At 44.9% G+C, this 21,845-nt stretch overlaps 1 protein-coding gene across 2 annotated transcripts in view; it reads left to right on the forward strand.

The window, feature by feature from the left end:
* The window catches only part of WTIP (WT1 interacting protein), a 34,137-nt gene extending 12,509 nt beyond the window's left edge, over positions 1-21,628 (forward strand). The window contains exons 2-8 of one of the 2 annotated variants that reach the window (XM_053449644.1): positions 1,755-1,856; positions 7,893-7,960; positions 16,149-16,211; positions 17,485-17,615; positions 17,956-18,007; positions 20,057-20,125; positions 21,323-21,628. In XM_053449644.1, coding sequence (XP_053305619.1) covers positions 1,755-1,856; positions 7,893-7,960; positions 16,149-16,211; positions 17,485-17,615; positions 17,956-18,007; positions 20,057-20,125; positions 21,323-21,475 — 638 coding nt within the window. In that variant the 3' untranslated portion in view covers positions 21,476-21,628. The remainder of the gene's footprint in view (positions 1-1,754; positions 1,857-7,892; positions 7,961-16,148; positions 16,212-17,484; positions 17,616-17,955; positions 18,008-20,056; positions 20,126-21,322) is intronic. The other variant, XM_053449645.1, reaches the window with a different exon arrangement.
* The last annotated feature ends 217 nt before the right edge of the window (positions 21,629-21,845 follow it).

Genomic DNA, 21,845 nt, shown 5'->3' on the forward strand with positions numbered 1-21,845 from the left:
ATAGGCACCAAAGCAGGAAGTAACATAAACCCCCAACTGATCACCCCTAACGGTGATAACAAACATGTCACCTCATCTCATATAACGGTCATATCACCACTAGTGTGAGAGAATAGCTGCGCATGCAAAAACAAACCGTGCACGATTATAAGAGAACCCTAGTTATAAGTAGACCCCATTTAGTTCTCTCTCCCCTTTTGCTAAGTTGCTGATTGTTTTCTGTTGGTTCGGGAGTCTTTGTCAGTTCCCATTTCATTTTGGGAAATCAGTTTGGTGATCGGGGGGCGTTAAATGTCTTTAAACCATGTAACATGTAGTAGATTACCCCCTACTCCTGGGAGTCGGATTAAGTCATCGAGGCATGGGGGGTAACTCTGTCCTTATTATACGGTAGAAGAGGCCATGGTGGAGATGAGGCGTAGTGTTACGCCAGAAGCAGACCAGGCACGGGTCTAGAACGCCAGCATCGCCCATTCAAGGGGATCACATGCAACCTGTAGATTGCAAGCTTGCGAGCCGAGCCGTCTTTTCCTAATGTATCACGTCGTCTTAGTCTGTCGGACTGTAGGGACTGCCATTTAAGAAATGTTGACCCCCTGATTTTAATCCAGATTTAAGATGTTGGCCGTGCGGCGTCCTGACGCCCAGCGGCAGCCGGAGTCCGAACGCTGCTGGTGGGTGAGAGAATCGGTGCAGATGGCTTCTGTAATGGTGACGTGACGTTCTCTGGTGTAGGAAGGGTTAACCATTTGAAAGCCAGAACCTGGTAAAAGGCAGATGAAACCAATAGATTGTCAGCTCACCGGGTCAGGACCCTGGCCTCCTTCTGTTATTAGTATGTGTTAATGTGTGATAGTGTCATTGGCTTTGTCTATTGTAACAGTGCTACGGAATCTGCTGGCGCTATATAAATAGGTGATAGTACAGCGCAGGAGGCACGGAGCTGCTAACTCAGTACTTGGGAGCGTTTTCACCCAAAATCCCAAGCCGTGCCGTCTGTCACCGAGGAGCCCATCTGTGTCTGATACTCTTCATCCAAGAATAACGGGGTAATAATTCCTTCCCACGCAGAGCCGCTGAGCAGTGGGTGGTGGATAAGTGGAACAGCCTCCCAGCAGAAGTGGTAGAGGGTATTAAACATGCATGGGATAGACATACGGCTCCTGAATCGAAGACGAGACCAACGACTGGTTAACGTCTGAGTCTTTACAGCAGGGTAGACTAGACGGGGGCCGAATGGGGCCGACCTGCCAATGGAGTCTATGTTGCTTTTGGTGGCCGTGTAATAGTTTGCTTTGTCTCGATGACGTGCGACCGGTTAAAGAGTTCTCGCTGTGTGGAGGATTTACTGGGCAGCCCTTGCTTTTAAGGCGCGTGGGGTTTGGGGGTCCGCATTGTCACGGATGCCTGTTCTCGCGCACAAGCTTGGCGTTCGGGTAATAATCAGGAAACAGGAACTCCTGTCCGCTGAATCCCGTTTCTTCCCCGCCGGGATGTGAACTCGTACTGGGGGTGATGGGGTTAACGATTCAGAGATATTGATTAAAGGGGGGTCAGCCGGGGGGGGGAGGATATGCCGGGGGGGGGGCATGCCCGGTATCCAGGTATTTAAGAACCGTCGGTTTGCTGCTAATGTCTCCCCTGTGGTACCTGCCATAGCTCCTGTGGTTAGGGTGGCAGTCTCGCCTCCTGTCGGCATGTCAGTGTCTGTTTTCGCGTGCTCACCGCCTGCGTTTTGTTTCTTGTCTCCGCAGGCATTTGTATAAAATGTGGGAAAGGAGTTTACGGAGCCAGCCAGGCCTGCCAGGCCATGGGAAACCTCTTCCATACCAACTGCTTTACCTGCTGCTCGTGTGGTAAGTCCCGCTTTTATCCTGCATTGGTTTGTGAAATTATTTCCCACAGAGTAACCCGAACGCTCCGTCTACCAACCGCAGACAATGTCAATAACATCCTATACGCTGGCGCGTCCGTACCGGCCCCCGATAGATACGGTGACATTAGGTACAAGGTGGTGGCTTCAGCCACATCTAGCCATGGAGATAACAGGACTGGCTTTTAAAACCATCTTATTCCTCCCCTTGGTTTTATTCGTCGGAGTTTTTGGCCCCGGATCCGAGCGCCCGTCATATATCAGGCTGTATAAGTGATCCGCTCGGAGCTGCAGATCATATTATCGTTTATTCCCGGCCCCGCGTTTCTTATAATAAATGTAAGAACAAAATCTCTGTTGGAGTATTTTTTTTTTGCCTGAAAACCTTACTTTTGGTATCGCCATGGTAACCTCATGATTCCCAGCTTTAATGGATACGGTGAGACGATGTTCGTGACAGGCGAGGAGTGACCGCTGCCCAGTCACTGATATATATAGATACATATATAATATATATAAACATATATAATATACAGCGTATATAAACATATATAATATATAATGTATAAAACATTTATAATATATAATGTATATAAACATATAATATACAGGGTATAGATACATATATAATATACAGGGTATAGATACATATATAATATACAGGGTATAGATACATATATAATATACAGGGTATATAAACATATATAATATACAGGGTATAGATACATATATAATATACAGGGTATAGATACATATATAATATACAGGGTATATAAACATATATAATATACAGGGTATAGATACATATATAATGTATATAAACATATATAATATACAGCGTATATAAACATATATAATATATAATGTATAAAACATTTATAATATATAATGTATATAAACATATAATATACAGGGTATAGATACATATATAATATATATAAACATATATAATATACAGCGTATATAAACATATATAATATATAATGTATAAAACATTTATAATATATAATGTATATAAACATATAATATACAGGGTATAGATACATATATAATATACAGGGTATAGATACATATATAATATACAGGGTATAGATACATATATAATATACAGGGTATATAAACATATATAATATACAGGGTATAGATACATATATAATATACAGGGTATAGATACATATATAATATACAGGGTATATAAACATATATAATATACAGGGTATAGATACATATATAATGTATATAAACATATATAATATACAGCGTATATAAACATATATAATATATAATGTATAAAACATTTATAATATATAATGTATATAAACATATAATATACAGGGTATAGATACATATATAATATATATAAACATATATAATATACAGCGTATATAAACATATATAATATATAATGTATAAAACATTTATAATATATAATGTATATAAACATATAATATACAGGGTATAGATACATATATAATATACAGGGTATAGATACATATATAATATACAGGGTATAGATACATATATAATATACAGGGTATATAAACATATATAATATACAGGGTATAGATACATATATAATATACAGGGTATAGATATATATATAATATACAGGGTATATAAACATATATAATATACAGGGTATAGATACATATATAATGTATATAAACATATATAATATACAGGGTATAGATATATATATAATATACAGGGTATATAAACATATGTAATATACAGGGTATAGATACATATATAATGTATATAAACATATATAATACACAGGGTATATCGCCCTCCTGAGCCTTTGTTTCTGTTGTGGAATTGTTTTGTGTTTGTTATGTCCTCCTTACACATTGTACAGCGCTGCGGAATATGATGATACGGATATATATATGGAATATAGAATGTAATCGTTGTTGGTCTTTTATTGGCTCAGAGAGGTCTCCGGTGACTCAGTGGAACGAAATCCAGGGATTAGACCTCAGGCTTAACAGAACCAGTCCTTATGGATGGCGTGTGTCCTCTCACCCCCAGTCCTTGTAGACAACACGTGTCTTCCTGTCCCAGTCCTAGTGGACGGTGTGTTTTCTCCTGTCCCCAGCCCTTGTGGATGATGTGTGTCCTCCGGCCCAAAGTCCTTGTAGACAACATGTGTCCTCTTGCCCCAGTCCTTGTGGATGGTGTGTGTCCTCCTGCCTCAGTCCTTGTGGATGACATGTGTCCTCCTGCCCCAGTCCTTGTGGAAGGCGTGTGTCCTCCTGCCCCAGTCCTTATGGATGGCGTGTGTCCTCCTGCCCCAGTCCTTATGGATGGCGTGTGTCCTCCTGCCTCAGTCCTTGTGGATGACATGTGTCCTCCTGCCCCAGTCCTTGTGGAAGGCGTGTGTCCTCCTGCCCCAGTCCTTATGGATGGCGTGTGTCCTCTCGCCCCCAGTCCTTGTAGACAACGTGTGTCCTCCTGCCCCAGTCCTAGTGGACAATGTGTGTCCTTCTGCCCCTGGTCCTTGTGGATGATGTGTGTCTTCCGGCCCAAAGTCCTTGTAGACAACATGTGTCCTCCTGCCCCCAGTCCTTTTAGATGGTGTGTGTCCTCCTGCCCCAGTCCTTATGGATGGCGTGTGTCCTCCTGCCCCCAGTCCTTGCAGACCCCGTGTGTCCTCCTGCCCCCAGTCCTTGTAGACGTTGTGTGTCATTGCACATCGTGTAATTTATTTAAAGCTGAAGTAGAAGCTGCAGTATGAAGCCCCCGGCAGTCACGCGGGCTCCGGTGCTCTTTGCATGTTGCGCGGGCTCCGGTTTGCCGTCCGTCGTCTCTTTGAAGTTCCACGAATCCACTCCGGGGCTAATAATCCGTCTGCTTTGGGATTTTCTCCGGAGTAATCTTGGCCTCGTTCATCTGCATGAAACATTTAATATTCGGCGTTGGCGACCTAGCTGATTGCATAACTAAGTAGCGCAAAAACGAGGTCACTCCCTGCGCTGCGGCACATGTGTGGGGGTGGGGTATTGTACCGCGCTGCGGAATATGATGGCGCTACATAAAATAATAAATAATAATGATATTATAGCTGAAGAATGGGTATTACTAGCCCAAGGGCACGCCAGCTCTGACTCTGTAAGATGTAGAGTCATGTGGGCTTCGAAGGTCGCCGCTGAGTTCCAGCTACATGTGCGTTGAATGCTATGTTTAGTGAATAAAGCCCTAGGAATGGCTGCGCTTGTGTCGTTCGCTCTTGTGCCGTACTGTAATGCTGTGTAGCGGTTCTCTCCACACCCTTTTGTGTGACCTTTGGCTAATTGTGTAGCGCGAGGTGCTCTGCCTGTACCCGGACACAGAACGTTGTGTATTCACTAAGCAGCGCTATATAAAACAATAAATAATAATAATTAGATCCACGTCGTGAATGTTACATAATCAGATTTATGCCTCCGTTCCGCTAAAGGGGCTGATTTTCTGCTGCCGCTCGGGAATGTCTCTGAAGATTCCCTTTGATTTTACTTCCAACAAAACTTTCAGAGGAGGGTGAATGCGATGCACAATTATTTTAAAAAAAAAAAAACAGCGGACCCAAAATATCTTAGTTTGGAGCCACAGTCTTTACTGGGGGGGGGGTTGTAGATCAGTGGAACAGCCTCCCAGCAGAGGTGGTAGAGGCTAATACAGTGAAGGGGTTTATAGATGCGTGGGGCTGCCTCTCCCTGCTGTGACTCCTGCGGAGGTCATTCCCGGTCCTGTTTATAAATTCAAAACAATTGTATCGTTTCCGGATTATTCTACACATTGTTTCTTTGTTTAGTTTATTTAGTATATTACATGGCGGGTAGTGTGCTCGGCCGGACACCTCCCGAGGGGCAACTAGCGGGAGTGAAGGGAAAAGGGGCAAAGTCAAAAGGGGGGGTGTCTAGAGAATCCCCTCGCATTAAAGCGCCCATGCTGGCCCCTGGGCCACAGCTGTTAAAATGCAACCCCCATCATCCTCATCATCAGTAGTAGCCGGCGAGGGATCTGAGGAGCCCAGAATGCGTCTGTTTGTTTGTTTGGCTTTTTTGTTGGCGGCTGTGAAATTCCGCTTGTGAATAATCATCTTATTCATCCGGGCAGAAAGGAATCCCACATTTACTTTCCACACTAACCGTGGCCGCGCACGCTTAGGGGAGACTAAAGATGATTTAACTCTTTCCTAATTAAACCCACACTCCGCCAGAGTCTAACCGCTCTCTCTAACCCTCTGTGTTGGGCGTCTTAGATTCAGGAGCCGTACGCCTATCCCATGCATGTTCAAATACCCCCTCACTGTATTAACCCCTACCACCTCTCCTGTGCGGCTGTTCCACCCATCTACCACCCCACAGCACCTCTTTGTGCGGGGTAGTTTGAATTCCCGAATAAAATGGCAGTATTCTTGCAGGGGACGGAAGGGCCTCTCCCTCGCTGGGTTGTCAGATGCCTCGGCGGGCTCTGAATGAATAGGACGAGTCAGTGACCTCAAGTTTCAGGAATGCTGCGTATTTACACTGCGCTCCCTCTCACCGCTTTCCGCTGCGCTCTCCCTCGTCCCGGCTCGCTCCCCCCTGTCCCCTAATTTGCTTTTATGTGTGTGTACATGCTTTCCTTTGTCGCCAAATTGCGCATTATTTGCGATGGAACTTTGAACTTTTATTAGGAATCCGTCGGGTTTCCTCCCCGTTTCCTCCCCGTTTCCTCCGCGTTCTATGATGTAATACCCTATCGTTACCCCTTGAGTCCTGGTTTTAACCTTTTCGGTGCCAGCTGATTTATTCTCCACTCCTTTGGCACTCGATGATCACCCGGAAAACTGTGATGGGAAATTAACCGCTTCACCGCCTACTAAAAGGCATTGTTTCCTTGGAAAGGGGGACATTTGGCCCAAAGTTCACTTTTTTTGCTCAGTTCCTAGAAAAGGTTAAGGTTTTCCTGTTTTGTGAGATGCGGCCGGGGTGAAGGAGCTCGCCGGATGTAACCTCCGCTTTATCACGTCTGGCTCTGGTTAGTAATACCTTGGAATGCGTCGGTTTGTATAAATAGTTCCCACGGCCCGCGGGGGCCAAGATAAACGCGTTCTGTCTTCTGTCCGCTGCTGATAGCGAAAGCCCCCGGCAGAATATTTGGGGTTCGTCTTGTCTCGGCAGGCACCCTACCTGCACCCCGGCCGCTCGGTTAGCTTTTTATCGGGTGTGCGGGATTAACGTACCTATCCATATGAGCCGCGGCTCGACATGAGGTCAGAATGAATTGGGACCGGGGATCATGATGTCACACCTCGTCTGGAAACGCACCCCCCTGCTTAATATTCCCTTTTATAGCGTAACCGGCCGGTCGCCGTGTCCTCTGCGAGTTATTCATTAGCGCTGCCGGAACGTTCTATTCTTCATGTTGAAACATGAAATTCCGCTGCTGCAGTTAGTACCCTACGGGGCGTCCCGGACCGCAGCGGGGTCACGGAGCTCTGATTTTGGGGGGGTTCTTAGTGCCGTTAAACGTCACCCAAAGGGTTAAATCTGCGCTTTAATTAAACATGCATGGGATACGGCTCCTGAATCTAAGACGAGACCAACGAGTCTTTACAGCGGGCAGACTAGACGGGGGCCGAATGGGGCCGACTCTGTGTTTAATTCATCATATAACTCGGCTGGGCTCAGGCTGGGTTCAGGACAGGAACCTCGTTGCTGCATCTAGGGGGCTTATAGTATATCTAACATCGTCTGTTCTACCACTCTGGGTAGGAAGCTGTTCCAGGTAACAACTCCACTTTCTCTGAAAATACGGCATCTATCGGTTCTTAAGAGTGTTTGCCCTGGGAACACTTTGGAAAGACATTGCAGCCCCCCCCCCCCCGGGGTCGCTCAAATCACCAGTATCCTAGACCTCTAATTAAATAAAAAATGCATGTTTCCCCCCCAATCCCAGGTTCTTCCCGTGGAAACTGACAATCCATTAAAGATTCCGTTTAAATCTTATGTGTTTGGAAAATGTTAATTTTATGTCCTTCGTCCTCGCTCAGGGAGAAGACTTAGAGGCAAAGCCTTCTACAACGTCAACGGCAAGGTCTACTGCGAGGAAGATTTCCTGGTAAGTCGGGATCGCGTCGCACTTTGTGGGATAAATTATGCGGAATTTGGGTAATTACAGGATTTAAAGAATGGATTTATTTTTACCGATAAAGCACAAATGACCTGAAACTACGAGACAGAAGTGACACAAATGCCCCTTCTTTAGTCGTTCTGTCTTCTTTAGAACGAAAGATTTCTCTCCGTGTTTCTCTTCCATCGTATCGACTGCTGGTTTAACAACCGGTGCAGGAATCAGGAAAGTTTAATAAGATGTTTGCATCCAGCGTCCGGCTGGGGTCCTGTGGTTGTTAAACAGTTTTGTTGGACCCCCCAATTCCGTGATTATAAGAGACCCCCCCTTTTTTTTAAAGGTTTTTATTTTTGCTGCCACTCATTCGTCCAGAAATGCAGCTTCCGACTCTCTCCCTCTCCTGGTGTTATTAACATACACTCTGCCCGGCGCCTTAAAGGGTTAATATCCCTGCCCCGCTTGCGGGTTCTGCTGGCAGCCGGAATTCTGAGCAGAGTTTTGGAGATCAGATGTTTGAGCCTTCCATAGAGCGGAGCTTGGAAGCTGGCAGGGCTTGAGTTTCCCCCCACATCTGGGCACCGCCGGCACTGGGGAGGAAGAAGGGTTTGTCTGCACTGTATCATCCCTACGTACAATGGCCCTTTGTCTGCTTCCTGACTCCTATCACAACTGGCCATTGTGGCCGCACGGATCCGCTGTCTAAGCCCAGACTGAAAGAGCTGCCATCTGCATTGCTTTTATACAGACTGCGGAAGAGAAGGGGGGGTACAAAGAAAAAAAAGGATAGCCCCCCCCACTTGTGTTCTAAACCCGCCGGGTGAAGAGGTTAATGAAACGTTAGTTTGAAATGTCGAGTTAAAGGACTGATTTATTCCGGAAATCAACAAAAAAAATGATTGAAGGCAGGACATTGTGTGTTTTTCCGCCCCCCCCCCCCCAAAAGCGAAACGCATCTGCAAATGAAGAGGCAGCTTTGTCACTGAGTTATTTACGTGGCGGAAGCCGCAGCAGTCTTGGCTACCGGCAGGGCCATCTGCAGGGTTAGAGGTGGTAGTCAGCGGATAATAAGACTTTGCTTTTTATTAACCTGTTCATTTCCGTATTGCCGCCAGCCCGACCTTCTAGCTCTAAAATTCAGATATAGAAATAAAATGTGATGTGACCCGGACCCTTTCACTGCTGGGTCGAGGAGTTACTCCATAAAGGGTTAACAGAATCTGGAATTGACTACGTCACGTTATGGTGTTCGTTCGTTCTTTGGAAGAAGAGTTGTCTCGTTATAATTAAAGCGTCCTATTAGCCTTTATTATATGGAAGTGTCATGTGACGTTTTACCGCGGCCCCCGCTCTATTCATTTGTTAATCAATAACTGGCAGAAGGTCGGTGGCTTTGCTTATCAGATGACGGCCAGATGGTTGCATTCGTTTTGGGGAAGGTTCTGTATGAGCGGCGGCCGCCCCCCCCCCATTGTCAGCGGACGCGCCTGATGTCCACGGGCTCCCCACCTGTTTACAGACGCCCTTCAGGTCGCAGCCTTAGGAAACCGTGTGAGCAGATGGTCACGCAGATACTTAGCGTGTAAACAAAGGATCCCAGGAGACCGGGGGTCTCAATTCAGGAAGGAGCGACGATCTTCCAGAGCCAATGTCCTAGCTCTTTGGGGGCACCATAGATTCTTCTGCATTATCGTCGTTTGCCATGTCTCCCGAGACCTGACTTTGACGCCCTGGTAGAAAAAGTTGAGAGACCCTTAAACGGAGAATGTTTGATCATGGATGACAATTCTGTCTCGTTCATTAACGGACCATCGGGACTTCGATTCCCGTCAAGCGCCATTTGTTGGCCAATCCCCAGTCTCTTCCGAGTGGGTGATTTTTACATAGTTCTTGGCGAAAGTAACGTTTTTTTTTAATCAAAATATATAAATTTATATAAAGATAGGATACAGAACCTATATCGAATTATATCTGTTAGGTTTAGCAGGGGAAGCAATTTCTTGCTGCACATTTTTTTCTCTCCTAAGCCCAAAACAGTTTCTATGTCAGGAACTGCAGAGTGCAGCGAAAAAATGCTTCCCCTACATTGTTGGGGAAATAAAGTGTAATTCCTTCTATTTTTTGGTTAAAAAAAAAAAGAAATGGAAACATAATTGCATGTAACTGTAACTGTAAAATAGTTAAATAAGAGCGGTTGGTATTTCGGTTTAGTGCAGACTCCACGAGAACAAAGAGGATACTATGCGCCCCGGGGAAATGCTTTGTCTCGCTGGTTTTGTATGTTATTTTCTGCACAGTCTGGGGTAGATTTCGGTGACAGCCTCCCCATCTTCCAAGCTATCAGAGATAAGATTCTGTCCTGCCGTTTGTCTGCTTCTCGACATCTAAAACACCCCCCCCCTCCCCAAACTCCAATTAGCCCGGTATCTTAGACTGTTTTTCCAACCACAAATTTGCTTAACGGAAAATTTCACATATGGCAGCGTAAGATTTTCCGCTCCCGAACCTGGTGGGCCAGACGTTTATTAAAAAAAAACCTGCAAATGTAAGAAATAATAAGGTTTTTAAGGGTTTATGGGGGGGGGCTAACATTTACTAACTGTAAATGTTAGTTTCATGAGTTTCTGGATCTTAAGCAATATACCAAGAATTGTGAGAATTTTTGGTTTCTATTTCTACTAGAATAAAATTAAAATATAACGAATGACGATTGTAGACCTGAGGGAGCTTTGCATTGGCAGACATTTAAACCCTGAAGGAAGAGGCGAGGGAGACCTCATTACTGCCCCGGGCGAGGGTGACCCAAGGACTGGGGTAACTAGCAACCCTTATTGCCGGCAGTACCATCTAGGTAAGCAAGAGTGGGCTAAATATCTAACCCCATACTTGCACGGAGGAGCCCTCCTTGCCTCACTTCCCATAGAGAGTGATCGGGACTATGATGTCATCGATTCTGCTTTATTACAAAGTTTTAACTTCACCCCAGAAGCCTAGAGGGAAATGTCTCGTACCGTGCAAAAGGGTGCTAATGAAAGCTGCAGCGGGCATGTGGACAGGGCCGGCCCACCTTTACCCCCCTAATCAGCCTACCTGTGCCGTTTCTGCCCCTAAACACTAACTTACTGACTACTAACTTAATAACTTCATTCATTCAATCACCCAGCCACTAACTAACATTCATTCCCCCCATTCACTCTCCTGCACCCCCTTACCACTCTTGCAGACTTTATTTCGCTGGTCCTGGGGCCGACCTAGCATCACCGGGGGGCCGTGCAGACGTCTATGCGGCCTGACGCCCGCCTAACGTGGGCCCGCGGCTTACTGCTGTGGCAGCCGCGCCCTGTGTGAGGAAACTCTATTCCCGCCCAGGTTACTGCTCCCCCTGCGCGGAAAAAGAGTTTACAGTGTGCGGGCGCCACAACAGTAAGCTGCGGGCACCCCCCCTGATGAGTGGCTGGACCACCCCCTCGCCTCCCTTTAGGTACGCTACTGCTTGGGGTGGCAAAGTGCCGCCTCTTCAAAAGTGCCACCTGAGGTAATAGCCCCTACTCTGCAACATAGCAGGGCCGGCTACTCCAGCCACAAAGCTTTTTAGTACAGCTACATCTGGCCCCTGATCTAACAAACACCAGCTATTCGGCCACCATCTGTAAGGGACACGGGGAGACCCGTCGATGTTTCTCCTGCAACCAAATTGGGCATCTAAGTAGTATCTGCCCCAAGAAGAAGAAATCTCCACCGGCGTCTGGCGGACACCCAGCTGGGAATGGGGTGACAATGTGGCTGCGGGACATAGGGGTACAGGGGCAGCATGCACTCTGGTGAGACCTGAGGTGGTGAAGATCACATCCCTGGGAAAACCATGACCAGCAAAGGAATTGTCGGGGTGGGGGTAAACCTGATGGCCGTAGGTACCTTGTGAATGTGTGGAGGGAAACGGGTGGCTTGGGAGGGGGCATGTGGAAGGTGAGGGGGCATGTGGAAGGGAAGTCAAGTGTGCACCAGGGGCCCAGACCTAGTGAGCAAGTCCTTGGCGAGGGGGGTAGTTTAACCCTTGGAGTGTCAGACGTTTAGGAACAGGGAGTCTACGGTGTAAGGTGACCACGTCGGCCGTGTTTTCCAGGACACGTATAATTTTTACATATTGATGACCAGTCCAGATAAAAATCTGCCCTGCAGTATGGAGGATGTATATCTGATTAACCGGATCTATGGATCCCACATACTGCAGGGCAGCAATTTATCGGGGCTGCTCAGCAATATGTAGAAATTATAATTGTCCTGAAAAACATGGCTGATGCGGTCACCCTACTGCGATGGTTCTTCTGTGTAACTGTGGGGGACCGGATGGCCACGGGATTCAGGGATGTTGGGGGGGTTCCTCCCGAAGTCGTGAGCCCTGAGGGTATTATCCGTGCAAATGCTGTGGCACTCACAGGAGTTGGGGGCAGGTGCCCATGGCACGGGAGTTCCTTCATCTGGGTGCGGGCAAAGATTTGTGGGAGGTGGTGGTATCTGCTGATGGTTACTGTCAATGTTTTGGGGGGCACTGATTTGTACCGGATGATTGGTCAGTGTGCTCCGGGAAATGTAACCGGGTTGGTTAAAGGACAGCATTGTCCAACCTGAAGCTAGGGTGACCACATTCGCCGTGTTTTCCAGGACACGTATAATTTCTACATATTGCTCACCAGCCCAGATAAAGCGCTGCCCTGCAGTATGGAAGGGAACCAATTAGTCAGTTATACATCCTCCAAACTGCAGGGGCAGCGTTTTATTTGGGCTGGTCCGAAATAGGTAAACAATATACCTGTCCTGGAAAACATGGCCGACGTGGTCACCCTACCTGAGGAACTTTGTGAAAGTCTTGAGACCCCGAGGTGACTTGGATGGAGGACACAGCGTAACGGATAGCCTGTCTGCGCCTGAACCAGTAATGTCTCAACAAAGGGGCAACAAGGGTTATTTGCAACGCGATGTCCGTGTATGTCAAGAGCCAGAACCTAGTTTAAATGTTTTGGATGCAGGCTTGATTTAACCCTTGGAGTGCTGGAGAAGGAGCTGAAAGTGGGTGCAGGTTCTCCGCTGTGCCTAAACCCTCTAGAACTGCTGGAAGAGATGCTCACCTTGTTATCCCTTTTGTGTGTTCTGGGGTGTGTGTAGGGGAAAACTAACAAGCCAGCAAGCTGCTGGGGCAATTGCTACAGAGGATAATATAGGGAGGGTTGATGAAGGCAAATGCATCGACTCATCAGCAAGGAACTGCCAGCCACGGAGAGAGTGAGGTGAGGCCAGGAATCTATACCGACGGCCAGGAGCAATGGACACAACGTTCAGCGGGACAGAGGAAAGGGTTTGATGGGACCTTAAAACAAACAGTTCGTCTGAGTAGGAAGTTAATTGAAGGGTTGGAGGTGAGTGCCTGGCTATGGTGCAGGCAGAAGTGACAGCCATGCTTGTACGGTTGTGACTTCATGGCTATAACTTATCGCCTTTGTCACCTTCAATGGGGAGGTGTCAGCAGAGCCTGTGTTGGGCTAATTGGAAGGGTTAATGTAGTTAGGTGTGCTTTACAGCCCACACCCTTTACATACCGGAGCTCTGCCATACATTCATCGAGGCCATTTGTTGTGACTCCTCTACAATATGGAATGCAGACTGCTCCGTCTGGGACATCTTGAGGACACGATGGGATCTTTCAGTCTTAATACATGAATGTCAACGATATAGGATTTTTTTGTTAGTTTTATTTTAAGTACCTGGGACATCTCTCTCAGACACATCACACCAGCGTATACATATTTTGGGGGGGGGGTGGAAATGGAGAGAATCTCTGTCTGGAATATACTATGCATTATTTTTTGTAACATCGCCTAAAACCATCAAAGCAACAAGGACATTGAGGTTCCCGCTGGCGACCCGTATGGGTTTTTTTTATAATAAGTATTTTCTGTGTTTCTCCACGTTTATTTTTACAAACTATGTTGTATATTCTGTCTGAATTGTTATCACCTTTGTACACATTATTTATTTTTGTGACATTCATCAGATTAAACTATATATTAATCCAGTTTCCGTCTCTGTGCTCTACCTGAACTCCACCTTCCAATAAAACCGAAATAAACCACGTTACTGAATTGGTTTTATACAAAAACATAATTTGGTGGTGGCCGCCGCGTACTATTAACTCGGTCTGGTGTTTGGAGTGAGTGACCAAAAGGGTTGGTATCTTTAACCCCTACACACCCTCTGTCTCCAATTACCCAATAGATAGCTGTGACAGTGTGTGTAAGCGTATAGTGTTTGTTGCTGTGTGGATATATGGTGGCAGTGCGGCTGTACGTATAGGTGAGGTTTTAGAGTGGGTGCCTGTCATTATGAGTCAGGAGCAGGCAGGCATCATATGTCCACGTGGAGGAAGAAAGCCCAGCTGTCTCATGGTCTAACAGGTGTCTGATCCACCATACACAGAAATGCTGGTTCGGGGGCCCCCTTGTATAGAGTGTTATAGTGGCTGTATGTATATGTTAAGGTTTTAGCAGTGCATGTGATTGTATGTGAGTCAGGGGCATGAAGGTGTCAAATATATACGGGAAGGGGGGTGTGTCCAGTTGTCTTGTGGCCTAGTGGTTGGGTGTAATGCTGGTGATGCAGGCGATCGCTGGTTCAATTCCCTCTGGAGACTTCTACATAAGTATAAGTGGCCGCTAAAAAAAAAATAAAAAAAATAAAAATTATTATTTATTTATTTTTTTATAAATACGTCTAAAAAGTTAAAGGCTAGGTGCCCACCCCGCTCTATCCCCATGATTTCTGACTCAATCACACCTATACATACACACGTAACTCATATTCTCTCATACTCATACTCTCAAGCAGTCGCCAGTCATCATGGGGAATTGAACCTGAAACCATCCGCATGGTAGGCAGTACACCTAGCACTTGCACCACAATTGTGGCAGACTGAATGTGCTCGTCCATAATAGATAAACTCAAATTCACCTACTCTGAAGACTTAGATATACGCGCAGCCGCTATAATATATATATTTACCTGGAACAGAACCAACAGTTCGTTGTGTCGTACGCATAGCACCTTACCGTTACGCCACAAGACAACTAGACTTTTTGCGGTGATGCCACAAGACAGCTATATATGAATAAACATATATACACACTTATTTGTGTATATATATATATATATATATATACACATATATAACATATATACTATTTACCTCTCCATGGACATACAATGTCTGCCTGCTCCTGACTCACACCTGTACCTCATTTGCTCAATCAAGAGTTTATTTAAGCCGGGTGTGGTAGAAGTTCTGTCTTTCATTGCTGATCCTGTGGAGCCTGATGGCACATCTCTGTGATGCGCTGGTCTTGACCCTCTCGCATGGACTTTAAGGTAGATACCTCTCTAAACCTCCAAAAACAGTGACTGGGAAAGGTTTCTGAACTGTGAGCTATCCTGTACCCTGCTAACTTTATGCTAGATTTCAAACTTAATGCTCTGTGAATTTAAAATGAATACAGCCGTCTACATCTACCCCCAGAAGCAGAGAGCATGTCTCCAAATCACATAGTCAGTGCGGGTCATACAAATGCCTTTTTTGGAGAGCTGTAAGTAATTTGCTGCTTTTTTTTTGTTACCTACTGTGAAAGTTATCTTATTTGTTGTAATGAACTTTGTTTTCAGAAATGTACACCAGTAACTATGTAATTCCATGCTTAGTATCATTATTCACAGTATGCAGGTGCTCTCTCATTTGTGCCAAACCCATTTCGTGGGCCGCAGTGATTTAAGAAACCACCTTTTCGTTTGTATCTTACTTAACGGCTAATGTGTTTTTCAAATGTACTTTTTAAAATGCACGGTTTGTCCTTGTTGTTAACAAAAAATATTGGGACCAGAACTGGCCATGTGAACGGTGGCCACAAACGGCACCATAAAACACGGGGCTGATTTTGATCCACCCTGACCCTGTCTGGGCTACAGGAATTCCGAAACAAAAGTAGCCGAAGCGGAGCAGTCTGTACAGACGTTCCATGCCACGGCATCGTATGTAACAATCTCCACCTGAATTAGTCTTGGTATAGCATGGATGGAACGTTCTACATGTCGGTTATGATGTAAGTTTCACGTGTTAATATATATTTTTCTGTTTTAGTATTCAGGTTTCCAGCAAACCGCGGATAAGTGCTATGTGTGCGGACATTTGATCATGGAAATGGTAAGGACGCTTCTCTGCTGTCACACGGACTGTTGTCTGCCTCCGATACATTAGAAATATCCCTTAAATATAAGTCTGGTTCTATATTGTGCTAATTGCTTTCGCAGTTTTGCTAAATAAAAACATGTCCCGGTTTGTGAATATTACCTTAACGTTTATTTATAAACATGGATTTGTCCACATACACACGCAAACATATACTGTCCATGTTAACATCCTGAGTGCTTCTCAGACAAGGATAGGGATTAGCCTTCATTTAGTCTTCCACCTGCTCGGATGTGACTTGTGAGCCTTTGTTCAAGGGACCATGTTGGACTCCACCACACTGCAAAACGACAAAACTAATGTTAGTTAATAGCTCGTGTTCCAACCTAATATATATATAACCTTATATACAATTATCTCACGTCGGTATAGAGTCGACACAAGCCAGACACAAGTGTTTAACCCGCGGGCTCCCAAAGTCACGCGTGATCCCCAGCATTGATAAGAGCTGGAATGATCTAAGGAATGAAATCCCGCAAGGTGCGATGTTGACGATTCTGGTTTCCAAGGGCAAGAAGGTCTCTGCTCAGACAGGCATAAACTATGTGACTCAACATGTTAAGCTTTAGTTTACACGGAGCTTTGGCAACTAACTATACAGTCAGGCGTTTCAAATATTCCACCTATGTATGTATACATTTCACAGATGTGGCTTCTAGTCACGGTTAAAAGGGAAGGGTACAGCTATAATCCATTCTCCCCTGAAAGCTAGGATTGGGCATTCACAAATGTATATAAAAGTTGTCTTACCTTCATAGGGCTTCAATGAAGGTGGCATTTTTCCGCAGGCATGGGGGTTTTTTCTGTTGGATTTATCCTCTTGCGCACGGTAGAAACCTGTCAAAGTAGCATATTAAGTTGTTAGGGTATGGAAGTGGACAGGTGATTCTAAAATAAGATTTAATAAAAGGATAAAAAAACAGAAAAATGTAATGAATTCTTGGTGTTCTACGATGCCTTTGTTTGTGATCGTATTGATGTTTAACGTTGGTCAGTCCAAAACATATTAAACATAATGACCAATATGGCAGATGTTCGGTCAGTGTTAGAAGAACCCCAGAACATCGCTTCGCTTTAATTGTTGGCTTTTCTTATCAGTTGACCTCACGTCTAGGGTGCACTTGAATGTTTGCCTTAGATAACAAATGAATAAACATATCTGTCCTGGTTTGCATTCTGTATCCTCATTCTGCTCTTCCTGCCTACATTAATCTGTCTTTGTGTTAAGATTTTACAGGCGCTTGGCAAGTCTTACCATCCGGGCTGTTTTCGCTGCGTGGTCTGTAACGAATGTTTGGATGGCGTGCCATTCACTGTGGACCTCGAGAACAACATTTACTGTGTGAAAGATTACCACACGTAAGAACTCTTGTATTTTGGGGGTGGGAAGGCTGCCTGGTATGGCTTTTGAATCCAGAGTTGGACTCGTGGTCTAGGCTATCACAATAAAAAAGTAGCCCTCTAGAAGGTGAACGGTATCTTCAACAAAGTGTTGAAGGCTATCCGCTCAACACTTGTTGATCTATGGGCCTCCATCAGCCCAATGATAACATGGCTGCCTTTCCACTAAATTATTGGATGTTTTGTGCACTAGATACTTGGGACCCTAAATAATAATTTTGTACCCCCTTCTGTTCCATAATGGCTTTTATTCCATAGCTAGAACTAAAACGTGACTTTTTGTCTCCTCTTATTTCAGAGTTTTTGCACCTAAATGTGCCTCCTGCAACCAACCCATTTTACCAGCACAGGTAATCAAACATTGATATATTTTGGGTTTGTAACAGTGGCAAGTGACTGTTTCTTTACATGAGGTTTTGGGAGAATGTATAGAGAGAAGATGGCGTCTTCAGTCAAGAGATGCATTTAATTTTGGCAACATAGGAAACATTTTGGAGTCTGCTAAGCTTTTTGGACGTCAGACGTCTTATGCATTCCATCTAAACTAGAGACATCTGAGCTCCTGAAAGCGAACGTGACTACATTGTTTAATTTGTCTACTATACAGTCTGGTAGATTTTATATTACTGCCCCTCTAGTTGGCTAGCACTGGGTTGTTGTTGTTGTGACATACATTAGCACTTCCAAGGATGTTCCCAGTATAGCAAAGATTTAACACACATTTATCATGTCTTTATGAAATACATACTTGCAATAAAGGAAAACTAATCTGCATCTCTGAAGCCAACTAGAGCCCACCAACTATTCAAGAACCCCAACTCCCGTAAACATACATCCTGAGAACTCGTAACCTCCCTACTACACAGCAGAGCGCTTTCCCATTTACAGCGTTCTCAGCAGATTTTCTGTGTGTTTTTACCTTATTTGGAAGCACTTGAATGGCATTTAGTTTGGTAAAAGTGGTCGTTCCAGCAGCGGGATCCAATATCTCAGTTTGCTTATTAGATCCGGACGGGATAAAGTCAAAAGCACGGCTTAAATTGTTCCTTTGAGCCGAGATGGGAAATGCAATACTAAGCCCTGTGAGGGACTTGGCCGATGGTTATGAGGTTGCTTAGGAACACCGTTTTTGACTTCCGATCCTCCTGCTTTGCTTCCTCGTCGAGGTATTTGTACCCTCGGTCAATGTGTGGTCCATCTTTTGTTACAGTAGGATCGCGTTGCAAATAAATGAGCACAGGACACCTGTGGAGGCGAGATGAGTTATTTACGGTGCTTACAATAAATTATTTTCTAATATTTGTACATTTTCTGTGCTTTCTGCTCGTTTACAATGCTGGCATGGAACCAAGAACACAAAAGTATCTTCCAAATCCTCCTGTGCTACTAAAATGATCTCGCTACTTATTTTGAAAGAAATGTTCTCAGAGTTGTATGAAAAGTAGATAGTAAGTTGTGTTGTCGGTTTATTTGGATTGTCTGCCAGAAATCTGGAATATGGAGAAGATCCATTAATTTGTCGCCAGGGCAGAAGGACAATGGCTCGCTTTATTTTTGTCTCTTGTGCTGAGAAAACCTAAGGGAAATATTTTTGTAAAGTGGACATATGGGGAGCTCTGAATTATTCACATGACAAATGGGCAGTTTTACGTTCGTTTGATTAATGAGAAGCGGCTTTGAGTAGGGGGGGGGTGTAGGACCCCACTAGCATTTGATTCATACTGGGCTCGGTTGAATGCAGTGCTGTCGTCAGACAATGTACATTTATGTTTGTGTTGGATGTCCGGCCGGCAGCTAAAAATAACACGTGCGACGTTTCCCATGCGCCTTCTCAGGCCAAGCATTTATTCCAAATGTTTCTTGTTATGGGGGCTGAGCGATGTCGCCCGAGCAAATCCTGCCCCCTGGGACACCCGGAATATGTTCAGTCCATGGGAGGATTTGTGTTTTTCCCCTTCATTCCGTCCAAGAGACGAAGTGACTGCGCAAATGTAACTTTTAACCCCTTTTTTTCCAGTCTACAGACAGTTCCCTGTCTGGTACATTGTTACAGCAGGAACAGTTAAACATCAAACTGGAATATGATGAACGCTCCTTGAAGTAGGCACCTATTACTTCCGTAGATCTATTCTCAAGAGGCTGTTTTGATGATCTTTGTGCGTTAGGGCTGTAGGGCTTAGGATTTGTGTAACAGCGGTTCCTTGGCCCATGGGTCTCGGCAGGGATACATGGCCTTCAGGCTGAGAAATCATTAATCGAACCCCCCCCTTCGTAGGTTCCAAAAATAGAGCGTTTGGAATGCAGGAAGTCGCATCTCGGTTTTAAGTAAACTGTAGGGGATTCTGTTTAAATCATCCAAATTTACCCCCCCCCTTTTTTTTCTCTCCCTCCCCCATCAGGGCTCTGAAGAAACCATAAGAGTGGTGTCCATGGACAAAGATTACCACGTGGAGTGTTATCACTGTGAGGTGAGTGGCAGCTCCTGCCAAGTTACCCCCCATAAACCACAGGCGCTGATTAGCACACGCATGCAATGTATTAAACAATGTAATGTATTAAAACAAAAGTATGCGCCGAGAATGATTTTACTGACGGCGGATGACCTGGGATAGAGAGAGGAGAGCAGCTCGTGGTGCTCGGCCATCTCTTCACCCCAGGGGGCTGCTGGAGTCTGTGCCCCCATTTCCACATCATGGTCAATAAGTAATAACGGTGACTTCCAGCTGTCATAGGGTCTGGTTTACAGGTGACTTACTTATTCTACGCTTTTCCACTCGGGGACGGGGTGGTACCTGATGCTTACCACCAACCCCAAAGAATGGTGTCCAGGATGGCTTAACTCTTTGTAAGCCTGCATTCCTGGAATACTTTAGCTCAGATAAGACCCGGGAGGAGACTCCAGTGGCCCCTGGGGCAGGTTTCTTAACATAATTACCTCCTTATGGATCCTTTCTCTAGTTCATGGCTAATTTCCTGTCTGGTCCTCTCTCTCCAGTGTAATGCCTGTTATATAAATTGCGGTGTTGGCTTTGATGGGAATTTAGCACCTCATTACTAATGCTGCCTTCTTTTGAGGTTGCTTTTGTTTAAGTAACTTTGTATCGGGAGACTTGCTCTCTTATGCTGACTTTTAAGGTTTCAAAATTACAATGGGCTTTAGAGTATTGAGATATAAATTGCTAAAGCATAGTATTTTGCGTCAGTTTCCATGGAGACTGCTCCACATTTAGAACGTTCCCCTAGAAGGCTCAGGAAAATGGCATTTTGGGGCTTTGTCCTTGGCGATTTGGTATGATTGATTTTTGCTGATTTAACGATAACTGGTAACCATCTTTTGTTCAAAAATACCGAGCCAAGCTGTCATTAACTAATCATGCTTTATTTGGGGTCATGTATGTACAATGTGTATGGTACATAAAATATGCATATTTCATTTCAAAGTAAATTAGATTTTTGGCACTATATACACAATGTCAGTGTTTGACTTTAAAACTGTCCAAAATGTATAAATAAATGATATTGCTTAAGTCCTACCTTTGATGAAGCGTAAGTTGAAATCCCAGGTAATAGACATTCCTCTGCCGGATAGTTTGATGATGAAATGATATTTTTGTGATCTTGGTCTGTTCCACCTTTTTAATTGCCGCTTCCCCCCCGTCTGGCAGGACTGTCAGCTGCAGCTTAATGACGAAGAAGGTCGCCGGTGCTACCCCCTGGACGGCCATCTCCTCTGCCACGGCTGCCACATCCGACGTATAAGCGTTAACGTGCCTCCGCACCAGCCGACCGGCTACCCGATGCACGTCACGGAGCTCTGAGCGGCGGCTGGAGAATCGGCGCGGTATTAGCACCTATGGCAAGCGTGTCAAAGGAAGAGAGAGAAGACAACCGCAAACCGTCGTACCTTTTAAAACAGCTAGCGGTACAACCTGTTTAACCCATTCACTGCCACAGGTACATTGCTGTGTAAATCCTGAAACGAAATAAAAGTGCCATTACCTTTTTTTTTTTTGTCGACCTACTGGTATTTTAGGCAGGCCTAGCTAAGTCCAGTTCTCCCAAAACGCAGCTATCTTTTTTTTTTTTTTTCTGGAGGAGGACAAAAAAAGACAGAGCTGAAATTAAGAGATGTTATATATATATATATTAAGCCTATTTTAGTGCGTTCTTGAAAATGTATATTTATTT

Source organism: Spea bombifrons, chromosome 10 (assembly GCF_027358695.1).
Source record: "Spea bombifrons isolate aSpeBom1 chromosome 10, aSpeBom1.2.pri, whole genome shotgun sequence".
Taxonomy (NCBI): domain Eukaryota; kingdom Metazoa; phylum Chordata; class Amphibia; order Anura; family Pelobatidae; genus Spea; species Spea bombifrons.